Source organism: Camellia sinensis, chromosome 2 (assembly GCF_055761805.1).
Source record: "Camellia sinensis isolate YWXY chromosome 2, ASM5576180v1, whole genome shotgun sequence".
Lineage (NCBI taxonomy): Eukaryota > Viridiplantae > Streptophyta > Magnoliopsida > Ericales > Theaceae > Camellia > Camellia sinensis.
In genome coordinates this window covers 16,294,926-16,316,652 of record NC_138962.1, presented here as the reverse complement: position 1 = coordinate 16,316,652, position 21,727 = coordinate 16,294,926, and the positions used below count along the sequence as shown (strand labels likewise).

At 38.7% G+C, this 21,727-nt stretch overlaps 1 protein-coding gene and 1 long non-coding RNA gene across 2 annotated transcripts; both read right to left on the bottom strand.

The window, feature by feature from the left end:
- Nucleotides 1–314: 314 nt before the first annotated feature.
- LOC114261007 (transcriptional elongation regulator MINIYO) lies at nt 315–13,461 on the bottom strand. Its single transcript, XM_028201216.2, has 10 exons — nt 13,097–13,461; nt 11,501–12,545; nt 11,061–11,188; nt 10,757–10,941; nt 5,573–5,678; nt 5,226–5,489; nt 4,433–4,621; nt 1,976–4,270; nt 1,607–1,816; nt 315–818 (listed from the first exon to the last, which is right to left on the bottom strand). The coding sequence occupies exons 1-10, from the start codon at nt 13,334–13,336 to the stop codon at nt 636–638; spliced, it is 4,845 nt and encodes a 1,614-aa protein (XP_028057017.2). The 5' UTR covers nt 13,337–13,461; the 3' UTR covers nt 315–635.
- A 326-nt stretch (nt 13,462–13,787) lies between these two features.
- Nucleotides 13,788–15,383, bottom strand: LOC145819493 (uncharacterized). Its single transcript, XR_014360243.1, has 2 exons — nt 15,121–15,383; nt 13,788–15,006 (listed from the first exon to the last, which is right to left on the bottom strand). It is a non-coding gene; the product is annotated as an uncharacterized LOC145819493 (long non-coding RNA).
- Nucleotides 15,384–21,727: the final 6,344 nt, after the last annotated feature.

The window sequence follows — 21,727 nt, the reverse complement described above, 5'->3', positions numbered from 1 at the left end:
AAATACTCTTCATCAAGAGTGTTTATGTATGGGATTTGTGGTTGATTGTCTTTAGTTCAACTCTCATGTGCTTGGTTTGCCTCCTGTACCCGCAAACTCCACACCAGCCAACGTTTTCTTGCACTCATTAATGCAATAATTCTGGTCATCAAACTTGGCAAAACCAACAATTCATGCCGCACAGCCATTAATGTCATTTATGAAGATATGAATACAACATGCTTGGAAAACTTGGGCTAAGCTTGATGAGGGGACAAGCGATAAATAAGGGAAACATTTGTCACTCCAAGAAAAAGACCATTACAAACACACAATGAGAAGATGCTTCCAACATTTTCACTCCAAGAACTATCTCCGACAAACTTACCTCAGATTGCCACCAATGTTACAAACATTTGTCATGAAAATGTCTACACTAGAGTTTGTTAGAATTCAAAGATACGAATAATCCTTGACAAGTCAACTTTGCTCTAATGGAGAAATGAAGTGCCAGGTGTAAAATCTTTGGAGAACCATTGTGGGAACTTAGAAAGCAACAAAAAAGCATCTCTTTCCTCATTCCTGAACCTTACTAAAACATATGTTAAACAAAGCTATTTCAAAAATTTACACGCATAATATACAAATGTACTTGATCAAGCAACTTTATGTTTCTTCTGGAAGGACAACCTGAGTTTCTCTACATCATGTAAGAGTGAGGAATTTCCTTCGCAAGTTTCTATTAATAACTCGAATCTTTTCTCAACTTCGCCCATACTTACGGATGAACCTTCCCTTTGTCCAGGCTTCTGGTATTGAATAAAATCCAACATCATGCCCTGTTATTACATTCCACCAGAAGTGGGCAAGTATAAATACCAACAAAATGGGGCTTTCTACAAACAAAGGAGAAAATGAGAAGATGGTTATGTCCATGATGCCACACATTAACTATCTTGCATATGACTGGTTCCTCAATCATCAGAAGTTGTGTTTCCCCCTTTGATCTGATCATACAATAATATATATATATATATATACTAGTAGCTGACACACTCAATGCATGTCAATTAAAACAAGTAAAATAAAACACAATTTTTACAATATATGGTATGTCATGCGAGTGGTAAGAGCCTTGTTTATTAAACCTAAGGTCTAAGGTTCAAGTCCTACTAGTGTCAACTATCTAAATTTTTTTATTTCAAATAAGAAAATGAGGACACGTGGCATAAGGAGAAGCCAACAAAGTTTCGATACCAAGTGAATTGTTCACTTTTAATAATAGTATAGATATGTGTGTGTGTGAGAGAGAGAATATAATCTCACACTTATCAGTGGTGAAGAGTAGCTTTGACAACTCCATGGTTAAAGCCACAAATTACACTGGCAAGACCCATGAACAGGAGCCTACAAGTGAGTGTGACTTCAAATCAAATAGATGCATATGATTTCACAATTTTACAATTGTACACAAACACAGTTACTTAGCAGCATGTCACACTTACCAAATGCACACAAATACAAGCAACATGTTTTCAAAGTCAGCAGGTTATCATGCATGAAGAAAAAATCTCTCATGTGATCAGATGCATATATAGTTTAATAGTTGTTAAAAAAAAATTCATACCTCATGTTGCTGTTTACGAGAGTAATCTCGCAGGAGAGACTTGGCAAGCTTATTTCGGAGTGTTAACTTATCATCATTGCAATAGCCAAACATAAAACATGTAAGATGGTGAAGAACCAGAGTAAAAGCCACTGTTCCTCGAGTTGCAGCTCTGTCAAGGGCACCAGATACCCATGACTTCACATAAGCCTCCAAAATCTTTTCATTATCCTGTACAAAGACTGAAAATTAAACTCCGTACTTTGATACTGTGAAGTTTGTTGTCCTTGGGACATCTAACTAATAAAGTACCACATATTAGCACATGCAGAGTCGGTGCCTTTTTTTAAAACAAAAAATGTACTAGCAAGAATTAGTTTCCAGTGTTACCTCAACAGGTTCAAGGTACCCTTCAGCTTTGGCAAAACAGTTTTCCAAAGGAGGCAAAAGTTCAAGAACACGAGCATTAGATAGTGCACTCCAGGCTGCAAGGCGTACAGAAGATTCAACACAACGGTGTAGATAAATTGCAACTTGTCGACCATAAATCTCATCACCATAAGATATAGCAGCAAACTGCTCCACAAGAGTTTCCATAAACATAGAATAGCTCTCGTGTATCTCCGATTGAAACCTCAGGAATTCCACACTGTAATTTTCTCCAGTTTCTGCCAAGAATTCTTTGCTTTTACTTGACCATGATTCATCAAGAAGCTTCCCATAGAGCTCTTGCAAAGTTTCATACACATCCCTACTCTTCTCCTCTTCAAGCACGCCCATACCAACAAGTAAGATTACAGACAAACAATGCAATTTCCAAGTTATTGGTACACTCCAAATTGGTGACTGGATCTCAGTGGAAACAAATGAAGACATTGCTTCAATACCTAAAAGAAAGAAAAGTCCACCTTTAGCAACTTCAATAATATCAATGAGGTCCTCCACTGGATTTATTATGTTAGAAGTGCTAGGAAGATTAGCTTGTTTGCTGCCATTGATAGTTGAGACTGGACTGAGAAACCAATGCATGGGAAGAGGCAGTCTCTGATGAGCCCATTCTACTGACAAAGAAGTGCAGAGATCTTGACTGGTCATACTTGATGTATCCAAGTCCTCATGAATAGTATCCAGATTACCACCCTTCTTAGACATTTTCTCCCCAACACCACGACTTCCATCCACTGCTTTCTGCTTCTTCTTCTTTACTGTCAACCACCTGTTTCTGAAATGAGAAGCCAAAATCTTACTGAAAAGCTGGTAGTCCTCTTCTTTGTACTTCCACACAAATGGTTTTAATCCCTTATTAAGGCTAATAAAATGGTGAATACAGAAATCAAAATACTTTAGAACAGGGACTTGGAGCAAGGTATCCAATGCCTTATCCATTATAAATCCAAAGCTTGGTCCCACAATTAAACATACACCAAATGCAGAATTTATCCTTTGAGTAGTAAAGGTCATCTCTTCACCTGTATGCAGATCTGTAGCAGATACATTTTGGAAGATTTCAAGCAAGGGAATAAGCAATCCTACATCTGTTTGTGCCAACAAAACATTTTTAGACCAAAACCCTCCACCAACAGAACCCCAACCCAGTCCAACCCCTGGAGCTGGGCCGCCTCTGCCAAATATCTCAATTGACTGCATCAATTGCCACTCAGAAGAAATTAACTTCATGAAAATAGTTATTACACTTCTGAATTCAAGAATTGACGACTTAACTATCCCACCAGAAAGAATCAAACCTTCTCTTGACATAATGAGGTCTTGAGATGATGGAGTTAGAATCTCAGACTTAGCCAGTTGGATCAACTTATCAACAGAAACAACAACCTTAACTAAACCATGAAGGCAACAAACAGAAGCCACTGAAGTTTCATGTTCACCTTGATGTCTCAAATGACACAAATACTCAACGAAAGAGCTACCTTGCACGGGATCAAATCCATATTCTGTACCATTTGTCATTGAAAAGCTCAGAAAACCATTCTTAATAATTTCAAGTCCAATCTTAGGGACAAACTCTGGTAGCCATGGCAAATGGCCGCCAGGCAGGCTGATTGCATCCTCTGGGATCACTCTATCTAGCACACCAGAAAGCATGTGCAGGGCAGCTGAAATCGCCCATAACAAGGAACTCATTGTTGAATACTGGATAAGAGAATTTCCCTTATTTCCGTTCTTCCACTCAAATATTTTAGAAATGTATAGATTACTCCTCAATGCTGTCCACTTTATAGCTAAATCGACCATTGGACCAACATGGACCCAGCACCAAGTCTCCATGTCTTCAGCAGCAACTTCAGATGTTTGATTATGTGAATAAAAATTTGGAAGTTTTCCACTTAGAACCCCCAAAACAAGGAATGTTTCCTTAGTGATGGCAACAAATTCACTGAGAACATTGTTTTTGACGAGTTCTTCAAATGTTGGTACACTCAACCACATGCAGAGAGCAGGAAAGAAATCTGAAAAGTAAGATAAACAATATCCATACTGAATGCAGACCTTCCAAAAGCGCAACTGTTCAACTATCAATGCTGATGAGAGTTTACAATTCTCCCTTCCCAATTTTAGCCACTGGTCAAGCGGGAATGCATATTGATACAAATGCCATGTTGCATTCCGGAAAATTCCATTTTTCATAAAATCAATACAATGCTTCTTATCGGATCGTGCCAACACCTTTTTGTTTACCCAAAAAATGAAAAACAAAGAACACTAGTGTAAGAATATGCCTTCTGTTAAATGCCAAAGTAATTGACCTGAATATTTATATATATATATATATATATATATTAAAACATAAAGACAGATTGTTCAAAGTAAAAGCAAGAAATTGCTTACCTTCAAAAGGGTAATCGATTTTATCTTAGAAGGATTGACTTCCATTGGCTCTTTTGTTGTAAATCTGTCCACAACTGTTTGAACAAGTCTTTCACTGTTCATGATTGCATTTGCACAAGTAGGGGAATGCCTCGCTATTGCTATAAGCATGGAAATAATACATTCTTCCAAAGCTGCAGAAGGGTCTGTCTGGACCATAAAAATCAATATATCATGTAAAACTAGAGAACCAGCAACCACACAAATCTGTTAACTATTGCCACAATCATATAAGCAATCAGAGAACAGGTTAAAAGAAACATGTTTAACCCGGAAAGTCTACACAGTAACCATGTCTTCCCACATATTCAAATACTGTACTTTTAATGTTTCTTATAACAGATGTATATATTAAGACATGTAAGACACTGTAATTGAAAATGGCATGGTTAGTGCTACTTGGCACAAAACTTCCATTTATGGTTATCCAATTCCAATTTATAGATTCAAAAAGAGCTCCCCTCACCAACTAAAGAGATGCATTAGAAGAAACAATCATGTGTTTTCATGCCACTAAAACTATTTTAAAGTTCCTAAACTTTGTTTCTTTACTTTCTACAATTATTCCATGAACACACAAAGTTGAATGAAGAGGGATACATCCCGATTTCGTGCAGCCCATTATCGACAACTAATGAAAATATATACATATGTATAAATTCAAATTACTAAATGCAGAATTCATGAAATATTCCTGTGCAGTTCTTTCAAATTAATAAAGAAAACAAAAAAAATCCATCAACATCATGCTTACCTCCAAAAGATAACAAATCCTTGGAAGGATACCCATCCTTACCAAACCTGCTACAAAATCTTGTCCAGCTACAACCATATCATCCTGAATAGTATGTTCACCTTCTTCATTATTGTCATTCACAATATGCTCACCAAAAGGCAAAATATTAGAAGGCTTAGCATTGTACTTCCAAAAGCCACCCTGAAGGAACCCAACATCAATATCTGGTCTACTTCTGAATACAGGAGCGGTAAATGTGTCCTTTGAATAAGCTGCTATTTTCTGAAAGCAGAATACATCAAACTTGAATTTGTAATAATGTCGATAAAGTTAGGGGAATAAAAATCCTGACGAAAGCAAATTACCTCTGAGATGTCAAAATAGTTCTCATTGATATCGCAGCTCAATATGCACTGAATAACTTTCGCACAAGCTAAAACTACTGAATTGTGGTTATCATCAAGAGACATTCTACAAGATAAGTAAGTGTACAGTTAAAATGCAACAAGAATTTCTCTACTTAGAATTTGAAGTACATAGATGGTGACAAGAAATTGGAAAACAAATTGTAAACAAGCCTACAAAATTATTAACCGAGTTATTGAAGCTCATGCACCTATCTACGATGGAAGACACTACTCTGAACCAGAAAGAAGATAAATCACAAATGCAAGTTGGTTCTGCTGTTAGAATTTCCCATCTTTACCTTCACCTACTCCACTACACACTCCACTTCACCTACCTCCACTTCACCACACACTCCACTTCACCTAACCCACTATCACCTCCACTCAAGGTTCTGAAAAGCGGTTGCGGTTGCCGTAACGGTGGCGGTGACGCGGTTGCGGTTGCGAGGTGTAAAGGCCGTAGTGTAACGGTTGCGGTAACCGGAACCGTGAATTTTTTTATTTTTCGCACAATTTGAAAAAACTTACAGATACACATTTTTTTTCCATGATCATATTTATTGGGTTAAAAATAAATATTTATCAATTTTTATAAATTTTTAAGTATGATCCAATATATTTCATATTTTTAAATCACTATAAATTGAGTTTTTTACATTTTATTTTAATAATTAATGACTTTATATTATACAAAAAATCAATCACTAACTATTATATATAAGATAAACAATGACAAAAGTAAGAGAATAAATAAGAGCCTAAATATATATATATATATATACATATTTTAACCAAGCCAAATAGATAATGACTACACTTATTAGCATTATTATTTTCAAACAATATATAGATAGATACACACAAACAAAATGGTTTAGTGATAGCAGCTGAATAGAATAGCATAGGTTTTACAGTTTCAACAAATCAATAACATGTTCTTCATCTTCTCTCTTCTCTCTCTCTATCTCTTGCTCCTCCATTTTCTCTCTTTATTTTCCCTCTTCTCTCTATCCCTCTTCCTCCATTTTCAGCTTTTTTTTTTGTGTTTTTTCGAAAGAAACTGTTTGGAACCGTTACGTAACAGTGTGTATCAGGCCGTTACGGCACCGTTACGACCGCTACGGCAGCCCTTACGGCCGACACACCTGTGAATCTCAATCACACTGTAAAAGCGGCCGTAACGGGTAGCGGTAACCGCCAAAACCGTTACGTAACGGCGTTACGTAACGGTTGCGGTCGCTTTTTAAAACCTTGCCTCCACTACACCTACTACCACATTTTCTTCTATATATAGATTGTATAGGAATTGTAATTAATCAATCAGATATCAATCAATAATACATCATTTTTAACATGGTATCAGAGCAAGGTTAAGACCTTAGTATTTCTCGCTTCACCGGCGGGCGGCAACCTCGCCTTGGCCGCCCGCCGGACCTCAACCTAGTCCGCTAGAATTTTCTACATACCTTCACTTTCCTGCATCTTCCAACTCATCAACAAAATCCCCACCGTCTCTTCTCGCGACGAACACGCCGATCTAAGGACTGGTTATTGTTGAATTATAATTTAGATAAGAAGAAGAGAGGAAATCTAATGGCATCGACGTTCAGCGGCGATGAAACTGCTCCGTTTTTCGGCTTCCTCGGCGCCGCTGCTGCCCTCGTTTTCTCCTGTATGGGTGCTGCCTATGGAACTGCAAAGAGCGGTGTGAGCGTGGCATCAATGGGTGTAATGAGACCAGAGCTTGTGATGAAGTCGATTGTGCCCGTTGTTATGGCTGGTGTGTTGGGTATTTATGGTCTGATTATTGCTGTGCTCATTAGTACAGGTATTAACCCGAAGGCCAAGTCGTATTACCTCTTTGATGGATATGCACACCATCTTTCTTGGTCAATACCTGTTCACAGGAAGTGAAACTACTTCTGTTTGGCTGGAGGTAAATGAATTGAAAGGGGAAGACGTGGTTTGTTTGATAAAGAATATTGCAGGTGCTGCACTTATGTCTTTCCCTGTTTTGAATTCATGTCCACATGCTGCCAGCTGATCACCCAATTATGTTGTTTTTCTCTCTCCACACTTGCCCCACATGTCCCAATAAATAGACTTTCTCACTTTCCCCCACTTTACCTTTATTTATTTTATTTTATCTTCTCTTTTTCTTTATCTGCAGCTGTTCCCAGCACATGCTTTCCCTCTTACTCTATCTTATTATTATTATTCTTATTATTATTATTATTCTTACACAATCACACCATTAATCTATTATTATTCTATAGTTTTTGAAGCCCACGGTTTTCCATTCTTCTTATTATTCTTATTTTATTATTATTATTATTTTTTTTTTTTTGTTTTTAAATAATAAAAATAATAATAATAATAATAAAAAAAAAAAAAAAAAAAACGAAAACAGGCAGAAGACGAACTTGCACAATACACTCATTTTATTCATCTCGGGATCAACCCCGATCACCATTTTACAACATCAAAAAAAAAAAAAAAAAAAAAAAAAAAAAAAAAAAACACAACCACATCCACAGTGGGATTTTTGTCTTCTCTACTCTGCCGCCGATCTCTTCTTCTTGCCTCCGTCCTGAGCGGCCCTTGACGGTGCTGCCTCCGTGTTTTCCACACCGCCGAGCACGTTCACTCCCCCATACTCCTCCACTGCAGCATATGGCGGACCTCCGAATCGAAACATCACGGTGGCTTTCCGCTTCAGTTCCTTGTTTTCCGCCTTTAACACACTTATCTCTGCTCGCGCATCCTTATACATGCGTTGGAGCAGAGCCAGCTGGGAGTTTAACTGTTGCACCTCATTTGTCCTGCTCTGCAGTCGGTGCGACAAGTTTGTGACCGCCGTCATGGACTCCACACATGCCTTCAAAGTATACTGATTAGCCTCCACATCCGTTTGCACTGCCATTTTTTGCTCCACCGACTGCATCGGAAAGTTCAACGGAGCAAACCCAGTGGTGTTTGGTTGAGGTTCACTGGCCACCGCACCAGTTATTTCTCTTGTGGGCTCGTTCAGTTCTGGAAAGAGCGTGAGCAGGTTCTGGGTAGCTGGACGGGAAGAAGAGGCCATGTTTTTGGGTTGCTAAGTGTTTCAGAGAAGGGTTGGTTACCGGGTGTTTCAAGATTTGCAGAGACAAGCTCTCCGAGAGTTCAGAGGTTTCAGACTGGTATGCACAGCCTTCGCCTCAACCTTGTTTTAAATAGCCAGGGCCAGCCACGCGCATCGCGCGCCTCTTGCCACCAGCCGACAAACGGGCACGCAAGCCAAGGCGCCCACGTGCCTCGCCATCATGTCCGGCACACCTTTTGATGAATTGGGCACGCCTTTTGATGGCACGCCTTTTTTATGGATTGGGCACGCCTTTTGATGGCACGCCTTTTGAAAAATTGGGCGCACCTTTTGAGGATGCGATTTTTTAAAGGGTCCGACAAGACTCTGTAAACTGTCCCGACATTGATTCCGGTTAGCTCCTTTATGGGTCCGACAAGACTCTGTAAACTGTCCCGACATAGATTCCGGTTAGTTTCTACAAGGGTCCGACAAGACTCTGTAAACTGTCCCGACATAGATTCCGGTTAGTTTCTACAAGGGTCCGACAAGACTCTGTAAACTGTCCCGACATTGATTCCGGTTAGTTTCTACAAGGGTCCAGCAAGACTCCGTAAACTGTCACAACAACTGTCACAACATTGTCTGCTACAACGGTCCGACATGACCCCATAAACTGTCTTCTACAACGGTCCGACATGACCCCATAAACTGTCTTCTATATCGTTATGACACCCCCATACAGTGTCATCTACAACGTTATGACACCACCATACAGTGTCTTCTACCACGTTATGACACCACCTTTCAGTGTCTTCACCAACGGTCTGACACGACCATACAGTGTCTCCTATCCTTTTTTATTTTTATGTATTTTCTTGTTTTGTTACTCTCTCCAAACTCAAGTTGGTTAGTTTCTCTCCTCCTTGAGTTTGCGGGGGGCTGTTAGAATTTCCCATCTTTACCTTCACCTACTCCACTACACACTCCACTTCACCTACCTCCACTTCACCACACACTCCACTTCACCTAACCCACTATCACCTCCACTACACCTACTACCACATTTTCTTCTATATATAGATTGTATAGGAATTGTAATTAATCAATCAGATATCAATCAATAATACATCATTTTTAACAGTCTAAATATCGACATTTTTTAAGCAATATGTATCATGTAAAATACTACTGTAACATATACCATCATCTCACGTGTATGCCAGCGGAACTATGAGAAGCCAAAATAGGTCAAAGATTTTGGATCCTCAAGTTTTTATGAATTTTCTTCTTTGTTACTGGGGTCGACCCCCAAAGCCATAGCGTCTCAAAACAAGCAGCATAGTAGAAGACTTTATAAATGTAGCTACTCCCTCCGTTGCATTTTGTTTGTCCATGTTTCCATTTTGATTCGTCCCAAAATGTTTGTCCACTTTCTATTTCGGGATACTAAATATTGTTAGACTTCCAAAACTACCCCCTATAAATCATTATAAACACATTTTAAAATTCAAGTAGAAGGGCAATGGTGGGAAAAATATTTCTAAATTTGAATTAAAATGTAATGATTGCATATCTTCTTAATAAGTTAGATTTCCTATAATGGACAAACAAATTGGGACAGAGGGAGTAATTGTTAGTTTTTTTTTTTAATCCTCTTGGTGTGTGATAAGAAATCACAGATCCTTTTGCTGGTTTTGATTGCTTTTTATGATTTATTTATAATTTCTATCTGTAATCAATCAGCAGTTACAGTGCATTATATGAGTTACTTTTGACCAAGGGTAATTCTATAACCAAACAGTATTCAAAAACAGCTGTACTTGAATATCATTTCCGCAAGTATTATGAATAGAGACATCAAGATAAAGACATTAGAACTCACTACCAGGTAATAAATGGTGAATAGTTGTTCAATTCAAGCTAGTTAGCATATAACCTAAATCTGAAACCAATAAATAAGCATATAATAACTATTAGATAACAAGTTTATGGATAGAATGGCACATACTAGAAGCAGAACAGTCAATTATGATAAAGGGTCATTAAAATGAATCACAGAAGCATTGAGAATTTACCTCAGAGATAAAGCAAGTTCAGGTTCTGGGCCAAGTGCATAAGCCCATACGGCAGCCCAGTCAATAAAATTGTTGGCGCCAGCGTTTTTCACATTTAACCCAACTTGGTTTTGACAAATGTTGTGTAATGCTTTATCAAGCACGGACGCAAGTAAATGCAATGCAAGAGAACGTTGGCCAGGAACCTGAAATTGGTGTTTGAACAAACAAGTTGGGGAAACATATATAGCTGTTTAAATATAGTCACTTTTGAAAAACCTACTGACAAAAAAGCAATCTAGCACCAAGATAAATGTCCACTAACCACACTTCTAGTGAGAGCTACTGCTTCTTTGACGGTGTAACCTGCAGCAGCAGGATCTCCCTCAGTTCGAAGGAAATCACGTTCAGAAACATTGTTGGAGCTATACCCACTTTGAGTAGATAAATTCCCTACAATATGATAAGTAGGGGGCAAGAATCTGTAAGAAGATGCATTGGCTACAATATGATACACACGGGGGAACAAAGGTCCTTTTATTGGAAAATAAATTACTGCGTGACAATATAGTAGTTTAAGAGTTAAGACTCAGGCTTTTTGACTGCTTGAAGATGCAAAGAGTTTGACATAAAATGCATAATTTCGTAAATGACAAACAACAGACTACCACAGAGAGAGAGAGAGAGAGAGGTTTCGCAAGTAATAATCAAAACCATGACAGTAAGGACGATTATCACAACAATAATCAGAATATAGTGACTTACCAGTCTTTGGTACCTCAGCAAAATTATTTTCAACAACATTACCATCCAATGAAAACCTCAATTCCCTGACAGCCTCAACTGTCTCACTCCAAGCATCCCACAAACTGCCAGAACTGGAACTCGAATTCTGCATAGCATTATAACTCAGCCCGCTCCTTGTATCTATTGAAGCCGCTGTTGTCACATCACGGGAGATATCCCTCTCAGAGAGTGGAGAACATTTTGCATCTTTGATCAACTTTTTCTCATCCTGCAGATTACCCACCTCACCTTTGGCAGCCATGTCTAAGCTGGAGACTCTTTCTTTCTTCAATTTGTGTTGTCCACGCTTTCTTAATGCCTCTATTACTGCAGGATTCATCTTCTCCAGGATCTCAGCCTGCGCTTCTGCAATCTCATCAGCTGACATTCTCTGTAACTGGGCACAATTCTCGGCATCAATTTGACTCTCAAGACTTGTGGACTCTTCCATGTTGATGGAAGTATGACTGGAAGTTTTATGCGATGTTGACACCTTTTGCTTCTCAGTATCCACTCGCCTTTGCCTTTTGGACACTTCTAACGATCCAGGGTCCATAACCTTGCCCCTTGTTTCTGCAATCACATTTTGTGAAACTTCTTCTAACAATTCGGGATCCATTGCCTTCATAGTCACATCTTCTGAATTTGCATCCTTATCTGGTGACATTTTCTGTGGCAGTCCACCATTCATGGCACCAACGCGGCTGCTTACTTGGTCGGAATTTTCAGTTAACTCATTAGTCTTCTTCTGCTTTTTCGATTCCAAAACTAAATACCTATTATTGTTGTTTTTCTGAGCCACGTAAGGATTGTCATTGGCCATTAGCTCTCTCCACCGACTCAAATCCAAACTTTTCTTCTCTTTCCTTTGAACTGGATTAGCAGAAACTACTATTGGATCAAACTCGGTCAAATCTTCATCTTCTGCATCATTCTCCTCGTCCTCGTCGTCCTCGTCCTCGTCGTCGTCACCACCACCACCACCACCACCACCACTGTTTCCACTACCCATTGGAGCCCAATGCTGCAAAACCAAACTCTTTTATAACTTTATGAAGCTACCAAAAACCATCAAAACAAAAAAAACAAACACAAAAAAGATGCTCCTAATGCTTCTTTAAAAATCAAAATTGCAAAAAAATAAAAATAAAAATTTAAACTTTTTTTGTTTTTTTTATAACTTCAGTGCTCTGGTTTGCCGCAACCTCTTTTGACTTTTGGAACTTCATATTTACCCCACAACAATGTAGAATTGTTTATAATTTACTTCCTTCTTCTGTTTTTTCTGATAGATAATCTATAGCCAAAAAAATCTAATTCGCATTTAATATCGATATAAGATGCACCTTTTAATTGCTGATATAAAAAATTAAAAAAAAAAATTAAAAATGTGGCTATGTTGGGGGATTTTCTAGAAGAGAAACAAAACAAATGAGCCCTTTGCAGTTTTTTCAACTACTTTATAGCCTATATTTGGGAGTTTTTTAGCCTATGTTGAGAAAAAAACCCTTTCTTTCAGTTTCTTTCTTTTTCCTTGGCTTTCTCAGCAACCATACAGAGGAGGGAGGGGCTTACAGGGCCATGAGAGCGATGACGAGCCACGGGAAAAGGAAGAACGGTTGGACGAGGGGCCGAAGTCGGCGGAATAGGCCGGTTTTGGGGCTTTTCTGAGATTCCCTTCTCGACTATGCTGCCAACTAGGTGTGAAGCATCGTCTTCTGACATTTGAAGAGAGCTCGCTCCAAAAATCTTTTGCCGCGAGGGTTTCGCAGGGGTTTTTCCTCCGCCGCCGCCGCCGCGAATCGCTTTCTCCATCAAGACTGTTTACTTCGTAGACGGCTGTAGAAGCTATTGCCGCAAGGACCGGGAAGTCACGATGATGTGAACTACACCTCTGCTGAATTTTATTACTGTGGAATATATAAGTAATCCCATTATTTCAACAAAATTACATTAACCAACATTTTTACAGTGTTTTGTTTATTTATATTTACTTTTCGGGTTGACAGGATCAATTTGGAAACTCAAAAACTTAAAAATTTTAGTTTATTTTGAATTATATTACCTCTTTTTTTATACATATTTTTTTAAAAAAAAATTAATTTTTAATCACTTTCTCAAAATAACCCTACATTTGTTTGGGAAGAAAAAAAATAGGGGTATTTTTTTTAAGGTCCCTGATATTATGATTTTATAGTATAAAGGACATCAACTATTTTCATGATGTCTAAGGTCCCTCAACATCAATCCAGAGAAATTTCAGTCCCAGAGAAAATTCGATCCAGAGAAAATTCAACCAGAGAAAATTCAATCCAGAGAAATTCTCTGGTCCAAACCAGAGAAAATTCAATTCAGAAAAATTCAATTCTGTCTAAAATTTACCTCTCATTCTAGCTAAAATGAGGTGTACAATTCTAGAAACTAAAGAACGAGAAAATGAAAAACATGAGTTGCAGAGATAAATCTCTCAACAGCAACGGTATACGGACACAGCTCGTTGCCTTGAAGGTGGCATGCACATAATCACCATGATGAGTATGAGAACAATCAGCATAAGAGTTGACTTGATATCTGGAGCTTCGTCTTCACCTTCTGCCATGATCAACACTTCTTGCTCAAGCTTTCTTCTTCTTTAGTTTGTTTCTCTGTAAACTATCAGTTTGATGCTTTTGCTTGTTCTTGTACTCTGCCCAAAATAAAATGTAAAGTTGTGGTTAACAACCAAGTTGACTTGTTAATTATTTTGTGCCTGAGTTGGGAGTGTACATTGAATTTGCATTTAGTTTCTTTGAATTTGCATTTAGTTTCTTTGAATATTTGACCTAAAATTCAGTTCAAATGAAAAAAAATAATCGAAATAGACGTTTTGTGAGCTAAATTACCAGAGAAATTCTCAATCCAGAGAAAATTTTCAACCCAGAGAAAATTCAGTTCCATTGCCAAATACTCTTGGAAGCTTGAACCCAGAGAAATTTGAATTTTCTCTGGGTTGAATCCAGAGAAAATTCTCAACCCAGAGAAAATTCAGTTCCATTGCCAAATACTCTTGGAAGCTTGAACCCAGAGAAATTTGAATTTTCTCTGGGTTGAATCCAGAGAAAATTCTCAACCCAGAGAAAATTCAGTTCTATTGCCAAATACTCTTGGAAGCTTGAACCCAGAGAAATTTGAATTTTCTCTGGGTTGAATCCAGAGAAATTTGAGAAATTCTACTACTAAGAAGGTGGAGAATTTTTAAAAACAGAAAAAGAAAAAAAACCTATTTTAACCTCCTTCACTTGTGCATGTGTTTGGTCTCCGAGAAACCGTGGAAAAATTATTGAAAATTTTTAGATTCAGTATTGTATTTTGGTTGTAAGTGGCTGTACTGATGTTTCAAATTTTCAGATTCAAAGCATCAATCGGAGCTCCGTTTGACGAGATCTGGTAACCCTTTCACATTGATTCCCTTTCCAATCTTCTTCTTGCCCAACAAAACCACCCACCTGAAATCGAGACAGAAACTTGATTTCTAGAGAAAGAGAGAGAGAAAAGGAGGGACAGAAGGGAGTAGAGAGAGAGAGAGAGAGAGATGTGGGTGTTCCATCTGATCTCGCTACCTCTAACATTGGACATGGTGGTATTGACGCTGTGGTACTTCGCTGGACCATATGTGCCTCGCTACGTCCTCTTCACCGTCGGCTACACCTGGTTCTGCTCTATCTCTGTATGTATGTATATATGTACATGTCTGTGTGTGTGCGTGAGAGTAGACAAAAGGAAGGGGCAGAATTTCTCTGTGATAAATGAGAGGGACCTTAGACATCAAAAAATAATTTTGTGGATCTCTTCCATTATGAAAAGTGGGAGAGGGACCCTAGACCAATTTTCCCAAAAAAATAACTTAATTTAAGCTAAAATTCACAAAAAGACAAAATAGGCTAAAATAGTTAATAAGACAAAATATCACATCAAACCTATAATCATTTCATTTTTTGTCTCACAAACATCACATCCAACCATAAAAAAATCCAATCATCTTCCCAAACACAAAAATTTTTAACCTACTAAAATAATCAAAAACTAAAATAGCAACTTCCCAAACGAAGCCATTATTAACTTTTGGGTTGAGACACTACATTACTCATACTTTACCAAGGCTATGCCCTCCTTTGGAAGGTTGGTTATTTCAATTAATTTTTAAATTTATTTGATTATTTTAGTTAATAAAAAATATTTAATGTGTTTGGTTTGAGTTTTTTGAATTAACTTTTTTAAAAATTGAGTTTTTTTATTTTCGTATTTTTTTGTTTTTAGTGAATACTTTTAAAATTTTAAACATTTTTTTACTTTTTTAGATGCACCTTACTTAAATGTATTTAAAAAGTAAAAAAATTATGAAAAAATATTTTTAAAAATTAATAAATACATAAAAATATTAAAAAAAAATGTACTAAATTTTTTTTATATATATTTTTGGTATTTAGTGAATTTTTAAAAAGGTTTTTTTCAATTTTTTTTACTTTTAGGTATATATATGTTAGGTATGTCTAAAAGTTAAAAAAATTGCTCAAAATATTTTAAAAAATTCAGTAAAAACAAAAAAATAAGAAAAATAAGAAAGTATAATTTTTTGAAAAATGTTTTTGAAAAATGATAACCAAGCATGCTGATTTGTGTTTATGGATGATCTGTGATTTTTTTTTTTTAATTTAATAAATTATTGTGAGAGAAAAATTGATTGATTAATTGATGAATAAGACATGAGATTTTGTATTATTAATTATTTTAGTCAATGTAGTTCATAACACCACCTATGTTAACAAAAGTGGGTAAACAAGTACTAATAAATAAATAAAAAATTGATAAATATGTGATTATCATGAGATGTGGAGAAAAACGAAGGGTTTGTTTGGGAGGTTGATTGGTTTTTTTGCTTTTTGGTTTTTTTAATCTGGGGTTAAAAAATCTCGTTTATGATTGATTTTTTAACTTTTTTGACTTTTGTGAGAGAAATAATGTAATGATTATGGAATTTGATGTGATGTTTTGTCTTATTGACCTAAAAAACCTATTATGTTTTTTTATAATTATTTTAACCAAAAAAACCTCAAACCTAATTTCTCTGTTTGAGAAATTAGAATAATCTGACAATGTTGTTCAAGTGTCGTAAGTCTCTGTTTGGAATGGTTAGTTGCAAGATTATCCGATACCTAAGTAATCGTAATAAGTGCACCAAGAGTATAACTAGAATCATTGATGTTGTTTGTACCTCTTAGGCTTGAATGACTTGCTTATGTGGGCCTAATTTATGGTCATTGGGTACTCAAGAGATCACATTCACTAATTCTTTACTGTTCCATTTTGAATGAAATCATGTTCTGTGATCACAATTTTCAAAGAGTGAATAAGTCCACGATAAGTGGCCTAGATGTTGGCCTAGTTTCCCAATGTTTAAATTGTCTATCCAAATAGCTAGTTAGCTTCAAAATTCAAGTTGACACATGGTATTGCTCGATTTTTTAAAGTATTTAAGCTCGACCAATCTGTCTTGCTCCATCCCCTAGATCGTCTGTCCAACTTCTTAGCCTTAAAGCAAACTCACTTAGCGAGATAACTTTTAGGCGACGGGTTGTGGCATAGATTTTTGATTTTACCTCTCACACATAGCAATGTTATTCTTGTAGTGTAATAATAATATAAACAAATATAACTAATACACAATTATTTTTATCCATTTATATATTTTCATTGGCAATTCCATAAACGTAAAATATTAAAATTATCCATCTTCCTATTTTCCTTGTCTAACTATTGTGTGTCCCTCTATATTCTCACATTTTAGAACAAAAGGAGACCTTAAAACTATTGCATACCACCACCACCACCACCACCATCTAGCACCATCACACATGGGCACCATATTCTCTTTCCACCCTCACCAACATCTTCAAGCTTGGCTACAACAACTCACAACTAGGGGTGTACGCGGTGCAGTTTGGGCGAGTTGATAGTAAATTTACAAATCGAATGGCGGGTTGGCGGATTAGTAGATTGACAAATTGTGGTTTATTCTAATTAATTATCATATATTTGCATATTACATAACACCAATTTGTATAATATTTGTTAGATATATAACATAAAGTAATTTTACATAATATGTTTCATATATATAACCACTAATTTGTAATAAATTTCATATCTTAAATCTCTCTCACACTCATTTTTACATTGATATTTTATTGAAAGTTAAAAAATATATATGTATTAATTATAGCGGAGCGGAACGGTTCGGTTGACGGATTATAAATTTTAAAGTTTAAACCGAGGTTAACGGTTAGAGCGGTACGGATAGATGCGAATCAGAACGGTTTTAGTGGATTTGGAGGTATTTTGCACAGCTCTACCCACAACCCTCATTATGGCTTTGCTCTCTGCAACTTTTAAAATTGTTAACCATGATTGTTAACCCCTAACCACCCCATTGTCACAACCTTCTTTCATAGTTACCAACCATCTCCCATTATCACAATCCCCAACTTTTACAGTCGTCAATGACTACTATATGTGTGGGTGAAAATCTGACCACACTGCCCGTTTAGTGATCAGCTGGAGAGCACAGGAAGAATAGATGGCTTTAGCAACCTGTAACAGAAAGAAAAAGCTCCGGCGGTGGTTCTTCCACCCGGGGGCACTCCGACGATCAAGTCAGTATATCTCAAAGATAATCAAGTGCTAAACTGAATACTCAAAACATAAATTACATACCTTAGATCCACGGGGGTGCCTCTCTTTTATAATATACTCAATCCAAGTCCCACTAGAAGTATGACTTCTATGAACTCCAATTTACTGCTTACTCTGGACTCTATAAGAGATAAAGATAAAACTCCCTAAGAGCTTTATCCTTATCTTGGTTAAGTCCCCTCTTTACCTTAGGACTCTTGTCCCTTATCTGCTTATCTCGGATTCCGATATATTCGGGGATAACCTCGGCAACTCCGAGATAAGCAGATAAGGGACAAGAGTCCTAAGGTAAAGAGGGGACTTAACCAAGATAAGGATAAAGCTCTTAGGGAGTTTTATCTTTATCTCTTATAGAGTCCAGAGTAAGCAGTAAATTGGAGTTCATAGAAGTCATACTTCTAGTGGGACTTGGATTGAGTATATTATAAAAGAGAGGCACCCCCGTGGGTCTAAGGTATGTAATTTATGTTTTGAGTATTCAGTTTAGCACTTGATTATCTTTGAGAGATATACTGACTTGATCGTCGGAGTGCCCCCGGGTGGAAGAACCACCGCCGGAGCTTTTTCTTTCTGTTACAGGTTGCTAAAGCCATCTATTCTGCCTGTGCTCTCCAGCTGATCACTAAACGGGCAATGTGGTCAGATTTTCACCCACACAATTTGGCGCCGTCTGTGGGAACGAAGGAAGAATAGATGGCCAGTAACGGACAGCAGGAAAATATTGGGGATGACGCCCCCACTGGGAGTGGCAGACCAATTGACCTTGACATTGAAGGAGACAACCACGATGCAGAAGCCCGTGACCAGGGTCACAGAGAGAACGATGTCATCCCAGAAGGCGACACGTCAAAAAGAACAAACCGAGGAAAGTACTACAATGAAGATAACCTCCAGGTATGGAGAGACAGGTGCCTACGGAGGGATGAAGAAGTGAAAGAACTAGCAAACAAGTTGGCGGACCTTCAGTCAGTCGTCAACTTCATGATGCAGAATAATGTTATGCAGCCACCATACCCGCTGCAAGATACGCCGATGCCAGCGACCAACACTCAGAAGGGTGGAAGAAAAACAATCCCCGAGGTCCCTCAGCATACCAGGAGCGGAAGGCATTCTCACCGGCCTTCCAGAGAAGTCGGACGGGAAAAGCCGAGGCAAGAAGAGTCCCGAAGGACACACCACATGAAGAATCCATACCCCAAAGAACATCGACATGTTCAGGGGCAAGTACTCCATTTTGACACAACCCGTGAAGAAAGACCCAAACGGACCCACCACGAGGCCGAAAGCAGTGTACCAAAAAGACTAAAATCCAAAGACAGCCGAGCTCTAGGGAGGAGCAAAGAAGACCTAAGGGACTACCTCAAAAGGAGGCAGCAGAATGCAGAAGCCGAGGTAAACTCCCCAGTAAAACCGAAGATAGCCTTCTCGGTGGAACTGGACAAATTCGAACCGCCTAAGAGATTCAGTATGCCGAGGTTTCAAATCTATAATGGTAAGTCAGATCCAAACTTTCATGTTGGGCTATACCTAAATTCAATGGCATTATATAGCGGGAACAAGCCGTTGCTCTGCAAAGTATTCCCCTCATCCTTTGGGGAAATTGCATCTGATTAGTTCCATAAGTTACCAAAAGAAAGCATAAAGACATGGGAAGGCTTGGCCGAGATGTTTGTGGCCAGGTTCGTGACCAACAAGCTGCAACCCCTGAGGGTTGATGCTTTGATGGCTCTACGAATCACCAAGGAAGAAGGCCTTAGGGCCTATGCGAAGAGGTACTACGAGGTGTTCAACCGAATACCCGAATGCAACCAGGAAGTAGCAGTCGTGTCTTTTAAGAACGGCCTGAAAGATGACTGCCCACTACGGAAGTCTTTGGCAAAAACATTTCCAAAAAGCATGGAAGAACTCATGGCAAGAATTGAGAAATACGCCAGGGCCGAAGAAGATACATCGGGAAACAAAGAGGTGAAACAAGAAAAGGGAAACGGCTCGCCAAAGCGAGGCCGAGTCAACAATGGGCCGACCAAACAAGAAATAGAATTAAGAAATAAACAGGCGGTAACCACGGTATTCCGGATCCCAATCCATAAAATCTTAGATCGGATTCGAAATCAACCTTATTTCAGGGCCCCGGCAAGAGCACCGGGGGAATTCATGGGAAGGAACGTTGGTAGACGTTGTGCCTACCACAATGAAGAAGGGCATCCAACTCAAGGTTGCAGAGCCTTAAAAGCACACTTGGAGGACCTGGTAAGACAAGGCCTTCTGAGGGACTTGGTCGATGAGGCCAGAACAAGGGAAGAGCAGGCAAGGTTGCCTCAAGCACCAGCAGCACCCCCTCCCCCAGCACAGCTACCACAAGCAGGAGAACCGAGGGTGGTTAATGTGATCCACTCAAGGGTCAACGAAAACGAAGTCAGAGGAGAAACCCAGAGGGTAAGACATTTACAACATATCTACCAAGTCGGGGAAAAGAGACATCGGCCAGAAGAATGCCAAGGGCCAATAATAGCCTTTACTGAAGCCGACTTAGAACTGGTCCAACATCCGCATAATGATGCCTTGGTAGTATCCCTCCAGGTTGGGGAGTGCCAAGTAAAACGCATCCTAATAGATCAAGGCAGCTCCTGTGACATCATGTATGTCAGATGTTACAAAGAGCTAGGCCTTCACCCCGATGACCTAGAACAATCAAGCGGCCCGATGGTCGGCTTTAATGGAACACCGACATAGCCACTGGGTGCAACAAACTTAGAAGTACAAGCCGACACTAAGAAGATCAGGACGGAATTCCTGGTAATTGACACACCCTCACCATATAACATCATCTTGGGAAGGCCGTGGTTGCATGCAATGGGGGCAGTTCCCTCGACGTTGCATCAACTACTCCGGTTCCCAACAGAGCATGGGATTGAAGAAGTTAGAGGGGATCAACTACAAGCCAAAACTTGCTCCATGGCAGCAATAAAATCCACCTGTAGTATACGGGAGCCAAAGAAAGCAGAAGTTGAAGACGAGGACATGGAAGTCCTAGAAGACGTCAGGAAAGAACCAGCCGAGAAAAGCGAAGAGGCGCTAAAGAAAATTCTCGTCCAGGAGGGCGACGAAGAACGATTTTTTCTTCTCGGCTCAGGCTTAGCTAGAGAAGAGGAAAAAGAACTGGAAGATTTTTTAAGGGCAAACATAGAGGCGTTCGCCTGGACACCTTATGAAATGCCTGGCATTGACCCCGAGGTCACCTGCCACAGTCTGAATGTCGATAGATCGGCAAAGCCTGTGATTCAACGAGCCAGAAGGTCGACGTTGATGCACGTCGAAGCAGTAGAGGAAGAGGTAGACAGACTCCTTGAAGCCAGGGCCATCCGAGAAGTTCAGTACCCAACATGGTTGTCCAACACAGTAGTAGTAAAAAAGAAGAATGGCAAGTGGAGGGTTTGTGTAGACTTTACCAGCCTCAACAAAGCTTGCCCCAAAGAC

Coding starts and splice junctions, on each gene's coding strand:
- LOC114261007 (XM_028201216.2), bottom strand. CDS start 13,336: ATGGAGAAAGCGATTCGCGGCGGCGGCGGCGGAGGAAAAACCCCTGCG. Junction 11,189..11,500: donor TGCTGAGGTACCAAAGACTG/GTAAGTCACTAT, acceptor ATCATATTGTAG/GGAATTTATCTACTCAAAGT. Junction 1,817..1,975: donor GGTACCTTGAACCTGTTGAG/GTAACACTGGAA, acceptor GTCTTTGTACAG/GATAATGAAAAGATTTTGGA.